This window comes from Cryptomeria japonica, chromosome 4 (genome assembly GCF_030272615.1).
Source record: "Cryptomeria japonica chromosome 4, Sugi_1.0, whole genome shotgun sequence".
Taxonomy (NCBI): domain Eukaryota; kingdom Viridiplantae; phylum Streptophyta; class Pinopsida; order Cupressales; family Cupressaceae; genus Cryptomeria; species Cryptomeria japonica.
This window is the reverse complement of record NC_081408.1, coordinates 557,226,188-557,233,690: the sequence shown is the minus strand read 5'-3', so window position 1 is coordinate 557,233,690 and position 7,503 is coordinate 557,226,188. Positions and strand designations below refer to the sequence as shown.

General features: G+C 31.0%; 1 protein-coding gene across 1 annotated transcript; it reads left to right on the top strand.

Annotated features, from left to right (window-relative positions):
- The first annotated feature begins 3,574 nt into the window (after window positions 1-3,574).
- Window positions 3,575-5,016, top strand: LOC131029443 (uncharacterized). Its single transcript, XM_057959932.2, has 2 exons — window positions 3,575-4,507; window positions 4,696-5,016. Exon 1 carries the CDS (start codon window positions 3,755-3,757, stop codon window positions 4,403-4,405), a length of 651 nt encoding a protein of 216 aa, XP_057815915.2. The 5' UTR covers window positions 3,575-3,754; the 3' UTR covers window positions 4,406-4,507; window positions 4,696-5,016.
- Window positions 5,017-7,503: the final 2,487 nt, after the last annotated feature.

Here is a 7,503-nt window from a genome sequence, read left to right as displayed (position 1 = left end):
TCTAAAGGGTGATTCACATTTATTTGGTAATAAACTCACAAAAGGTAAACAATTTACATCCATCCCTTTTCGAATGATTTTGAGGCTTGACTTGCCTATGCACTACACAGGTTGTTACCTTTTTTAATAAGTATTCATATATAAATTCTCTAATCATAATAATTGATAATCTATATTAGAGCTCTCATGTGTTATTGGATGATGATGATATATCAGTGATGTGATTTTAAGTATGCTTCTAGGATGCTTGCAATAGATTTTATAGTATGTCTCTTTGTGATTGATTAATCAAGTTAAATGTGATTACCGTGATCAGAAATCAATTGGTCATTTCTCTATTTTGTTCTTGAAAAATTGAAAAATAGGATTGTATGCTTGATCCATAATATTATGTTTTTCTTTCATTGCATCATATTTGAATTATCATTATACACTGTCAACATGGTGGTTTTAGGTTTACTTGATGATGTGTGCTTGGGGTTGAACGTCAATTTGTAAAACTATTATGTTTGATTTGAATGAGTTAGGAGATGACACATCTAATTAATTATTTATTGTATTTAATTAGATGATTAATTATAATATACTAAGATACATTACAACAATGGATTTTGATTCAATTATTTTACACCCACTATGTATGTATGTATGTATGTATGTAATACATTCATACATGTATGTTTATTTCAATATATATGCAATATTATAACCCATATTAGAGCTCTCCTGTGTTATTGGATGATGACGATATATCAATGATGTGATTTTAAGTATGCTTCTAAGATGCTTGCAATAGATTTTATAGTATGTCTCTTTGTGATTGATTAATCAAGTTAAATGTGATTATTGTGATTAGAAATCAATTGGTCATTTCTCTATTTTGTTTTTGAAAAATTGAAAAATAGGATTGAATGCTTGATCCATAATATTATGTTTTTCTTTCATTGCATCATATTTGAATTATCATTATACAATGTCAAGATGGTAGTTTTAGGTTTACTTGATGATGTGTGCTTGGGGTTGAACGCTTATTTATAAAACTATGATGTTTGATTTGAATGAGTTAGGAGATGAAACATCTAATTAATTATTTATTGTATTTAATTAGATGATTAATTATAATATACTAAGATGCATTAAAATGATAGATTTTGATTCAATTATTTTACACCCATTATGTATGTATGTATGTAATACATTCATACATGTATGTTTATTTCAATATATATGTAATATTATGTATATGTGTCTATATTATATACATATATGTGAATAAGTATAATATACATATACATACATACATAATATACCTAAATGTAGTGCTGTGCTTTTCCATAAGAGATACATTCATATTCTCTTTCTCTACCCCCAACTTTTCCCCAAAATACACTAACACACAATAAATTCCTCATAATAATATTAAGAATTAATTTAGTCTTATTTCACACACTTGAAAACTTGGAGACATTTTAATTAATTTATTATTTTGTATTTTTTTCATATATATTATTTTATAATAAATTTTAATTATAACAATATAAATAAACTAACAATCTTTTAATATATATTAAAATAAATATATTTCATTAATCAATTAATAAATTATTTTGTATCAATTAAAAGTGATTGTTATTTATGATTTCAAACTAAACTTGATTTTTATAAAGTTGAATCTTAGAAATTATTTATTTACATTATGATTGGTTTTAAAAAATTGGTGTTATAAGAGTGAATTTTTAGGAATGATAGATTTTTTTAAGTTTTTTTTGAATTTCTTTATATTTACAAAATAAATGTCTAATTTAAGTAGTTTTGTATTTTTATTTTTATTTATAATATTGTAAATAAAGTGATTTTTTATATAGATATATAAATTTTACTAATTTTTTTCATTTCGCAAAATATAGGTAATAGAATTAATCAGTTGATAATTATATAAAAAGCTAAATAAAAAAATTAAACCATTTCATTACAAGTATTACATAACAAATGTTTCTATTAAAAAAGTTCAATTTTATATATATATATATATATATTATTGGTAATAAAGATAATATTTTATTAATATAAGAAGTTCATACATTAACATTGTCTGATAAAAAACAAAACTAGGGATCAACCCCTATCATTGTCTATAATAAACCTTGTCACATATACCACCCGAGCTATAAAATACTACCTACGACCAAAGGCTATTTTGGCCATTATCTGCTACCCCACCACCCAAAAATTGCTATTAAGCCATTGTTCTAGACTACGAATTTAACAATACCAAGTCTGACCAAAATCTTTAACAAGAAATATAAAAAAAACTCAAAAAAACTAAACTTTTCTCTTCTTTTTACCAAGGTCATTGACCCAATACTCTTCTTGTGCAAAATCTGTCTGGTTTGTCCCATCCTTCTTCTTCACCTCCTGTGCCATTCTCACCTCCACCCCCTTCTCACTAATGAAAGATTTCAAGGCTTCCCAACCCACCTGCGCCTCCTCTATTTTGGCCTCTCGGTTTGCTCCGCTATTCCAGAGAACAAAAGATCTAAAATCCATATCATTTCCAACTTGCATGATTCCTTCTCCAAATGGTTGCCTCTGGCCTCGTCCCACCACAACTTCCGCTATCAATGAGGTCAAACCACACAATAAATACGCTTTTGCCACCCAAATCACATCTTCCTTCAAGCCAAACAACAAACCCCATGCAACCACCATTGAAATAATGTCATCATTCATCCTATAATGAAATTTTGATCTCAAATACTCCTTGCCCAACAACACCTCCATGATTTGTATAAACATGAGGTCATTAAATTTAAAGATTCCCCCAAGCCTTTTTTTTGAAACCTTTCCAAAAAATGCGAGTTGTTGTTTAATAGAGTATAGCGAAAAGTTAGCTTCCATGGTTGCTAGCTATACACTATTCAAACACCCTTCTGTCACTATCTGCAGCTTCTTTTGCACACCTCAACCTTAGAAAAGCCAAAATGCCGCCCACCTTTAGATTTAAACGACTCCATCGTAATTGTCAAATCTCCATTAATGATCATCAATTCCTCCTCCTGTCTAGGGTGTAGAGACGACAATTATTATATGTATTCTTTATAATCTTTTCAGAAATCATTTTATTTTTTAATAATTTTGTTGATGCAAAAACTAATACACATTCTAATCCAAAAATCGAATGATACATCAACTATCGATTATGAAAATCTCATATCATTAATTTTTATTTAAGTTAAAAAAAATTCTATAATTTATATTACATAGACATATTTAAAATAATATAATTGAAAATAACAACAATTCAAAACTTGTTTACATTAAAATAAATATATATCTTCTAAAAATATCGTTGAAATTGATTTTGTTAAAGATATATATGTTTATCTAATTACAATACTATCTACCAAAGAAAAATACACATATATTATTATTTTTTATTTCCGGCTAAGCTTTCACAACTGCAACGGATTCCGTCAAAGTCGCCGTCAAATAAAATACTCGGGAGCACATGAGACGAAAAAGCCGATATAATATTTTGTACGACGCATTTACAAATTTTTATTTAAAAGCCAATTGACTGTCGACAATTGAAATCTATACTCGTTGGGGAAGATTTTAAACTGAGTTTTTAATTCTTTGTTTACTGAAATTAATTGCAGGGGAAGCAAAAGCCCCGTGACAGACGATATGGGAATTGGGGAAAACAGGCCTATAAATACATCTGAGAAATCTCTAGCTCTTCACAAGACAAGAAATGATGTTGCGGCTTGCTAGATTGCCTTCAATTTCCAGAAAATGGTCGCAACTGGAACTGGTGAATACAATCTTCCCGGTTGGCAGCAATGGAGTTTTTGAAGGCATCTGCCTTATACAGACCAGAAATTCTTTCAATACAGGCGGATTGCAATGGTTTGCAAGGCCAGTCTCTGAAAAACAATTTCTTTCTCTGGTAGTTCACCAAATTGGAGGGCAAATTTCTGTAATCTCTGTGTCGCCCTGTTCAGGTCAAGTGCTGGCTCTGTTGCGCAATTCTGAGAACCAGAAAAGCCTTTCGGTATATTCCCCTGATTTCAACGGCTGGAAACCCCTGCCGGCCATGAATGTGTCCAGGGATCTGAATTCCTTTTCCGGTGCCGTCATAGGCGATTTCTTTTATGTTGCCGGCGGCCTTCCAGCCAAGGGTTCCGGCATGACCAGGGGAGAATTTTCGGAAGCCGAGAGGCTCGATTTGCGCAGCAACCAGTGGGAGAAGATCCCTGCAATGACTCGCCCTCATTCTTTTGGCAAGGGTTTTGCAATGGACGGTTGCTTTTTTGTCATCCATTTAGGTAACATTCAGCATCCCCTGCGTCGAGCCGCGGAGAGGTTCGATCCTGCGACAAAACCTCTGGACATTTATTCCTGAGTTCCTGCCGCAAGAGTTCGAGGACTACAGGATTGCCGTCTTGAAAAACGAGCTCTACATGCTAAAATGGTCCAGTGCGAACCCCTGTGGAAGGCTTCTAAGGTACGATAAATCTACAGGTGACTGGAATTTTTTGGATAGGGTTCCAGATTTAAATGGTAAATATTGTTCCAAGAAGCAGATTTATCCCGTTGGGAATGAATTATGGATTGTAGACTGTCATCACTTTGAGATATGGTGTGAATGTAATGGAGTCTTTTCTGAGACTTGTGCCTGGCCTGTGTGTGAAGGGCCGTCTTTTTGGTCTGCTATGTTGGAGAACATCAATGGCGTGGGGCCTCAGAAATTTGTTCACGCCTGCAAAATTGGTGTTGAAGGAGAGATTCCTCTCTGGCGAACTATTCCGATCTTCTGTCTGTGATTATGACTCTGCATGCCATTGATTCGTCATTGCTTTAGCTCCAGGTTACCGTTTTTCTTTTCTTTTTGTCAGAATTGTTTAGTTGAAGATTACATTTTCTTATGAATATTTGAAGCTAAATTGTGTGAGAAAGAGAAATTAATGTTTGAAAGATAAAAGACTTCTTGGCTATTCTTAAATGTTGCCCCCTTCTTGGAAAGTTTGGTTAATAAAAATAACATAATTATTTAATATTTAAGATAAAATTCTTCTTCATTATTTTTATTTCATCTAGGAAGAACTTTTAACTATTTAATACATGAGCATGAATCTTTAAGCTGAAAAGTTTTCCCAAGAGGAAAGAACTAAGAAAGGTATTCCATCAAGAGGAAAAGATTAACATATATTTATTTTATCATGAAATGTAATGTATGTGCTTAAGAGTAAAGGATTAAGGATTATTTATTCTATCAAATTAATTTGGGGCAGGATTTTAGCCTCATCATTCTTTATGAATAAGTCTTGATATGTGATGAGTTCATTCAAAACCATTCAACTTCACCATTAGATTAAAGATCGATTGATAATTATTCATTATTTGATTATAATTTAAGAAATAAATATTTATACAAAATGATTACTTTAAAATTTATATAAATAATTTAAAAAACAAAATTAAAAAATAACACAATATTTATTTTAGTATTTTGTGAAAGTAACAATTTATGTAATTATAATTTGATTCTTTAAAATTAAATTAACATATTCTAGTTTTGCTTTAATTTTTATGAGTTTAGGATCATGTCTAATTATAAATAGTTCTCTTCTTTTCTTATGTCTAAATTATTTTAGTTTGATCTTAATCTATTACCTTCCCTTTGGTATGTTTAAATCAATAGAGTTACATGATACTCTTATGGCATTTATAAGTTATATTAATTTAGGTTTGATTGTTATTAATTGATTTTTATTAATTACATATTTAAATTAATTGTACAATGTATTTACTTACTTAAAATTATAAATATATTTGAATTATTTTTAATGTATCTCTTATAATAATAATATTTCAATTTAACCTTAAAATTATATATCTAATTATTTTGATACATTAAATATGGTTTGACATTCCTCGCTAGTTGATAAATATTGAAATCCAAAAGATTTTGTTGGTGACAATTAAAATTCCCAAAGGAATATAGTGTTTTAAGTACATCCGTTATCATAACATTGACACCATGCTATGGTGTTTTAAGACTAGGCTAAAACTAAGAGAAATATAAACATTACTTAATCTTCATTAGATATGAGCTAGAGTTTGTCCATGCTTGCCTACGAGCTACATCCATCTATAAATACTACAACTAGACTTATGTAGTAGATGAGAAATTCAATTACCTGTCTAGCCCATGTTGCTCTCACCATGTGTAAGTGTCAAGACTGTACTAAGGAGTATTAAACTCGGATATTGTTGTGGAAGTTGAGAGTGACGATTTTTCTTTAGTAAGTGAAGTGACAATAGTTTATATGAAGGGTGTAGATTTGAAACATGACAATCCCTATATCAATTAAATTTTCCCAAATTTTAATATAATTTCCCACCTTATAATTTGTTGCCCCATAAATATTTGAATTGGTTAAGATCAATCATCTTGCTAATTTCTCTACAATAATGGGTAGTAGAGAAGAATAAAAAGGTCTCCAAAAAATTGCCAAGCCTCTCTTAACATGTAATTTACCTTCCATGACTTAGATCCTTTATTATGAATAGCTTGAAGATGACCATACTCACCCTTGATATGGAGAGGAGTAACTCCTCATTTACCCGCTAATCCAAATCCAAGAACAAGAATGCCATCCTCTATTATTTGTTCCAAATCCAAGAACAAGAATGCCATCCTCATTTACCCGCTAATCCAAATCCAAGAACAAGAATGCCATCCTCTATTATTTGTTCCAAAGACATTTTTTGTATATGTAGTAATTGCCACCATTTCCTAAGGATATTTGAATATATGATTTTCTCTAGAGGCTCTTGGGGTTCTATGGGATGCATTGTTGAAGTTAAACTTCAAAGACAAACCAAGAGGAGTGGACCGTTTTGCAATTTTTATGTTGAGGTGAGAGGATTTAACTTACCCAACCTTATTAATGGGAGGAGAAGCTAAACACTACTAAGATTTCAACATCCAATTATCCTATGAGGTAAATTATTTTTTTATGAACTTGATCTTTGATCTTGTCTTGACCACTTCAAAAATTGCTAGTTCCAACTCGATTGAGAAATATCCAATGGGTTGATGTTTCTCGATAAAGATCCAACAATTCAAATCTCTTTGAAAAAGTGTCATATCATCCTTGTGTTAGGGTTTCAAGCAGATCCGAAGCAAATATGAACTAACAATTATATATATATTTAAATACAAAAGATAAAGAAATAAAACAGGGCACAGATAACACATAGATTTAACGTGGTTCACCCAGAATGGGTTACGTCCACCATACACAGCCGTCCAATCTTTCTTATTATCCAACAAAAACAATACATCAACCTTACAATGCCTTAAGCATCCCAACCGCTTATAACATGCGTTTTTAGGGCAAAAACAAAGTCGGCTAAGTGTATAGTACTTTGCTGATCAGTCGCCACATTTCAACACCTTGATGGGCTAGTAATCTAAAGAGATGAAAAGGTTGA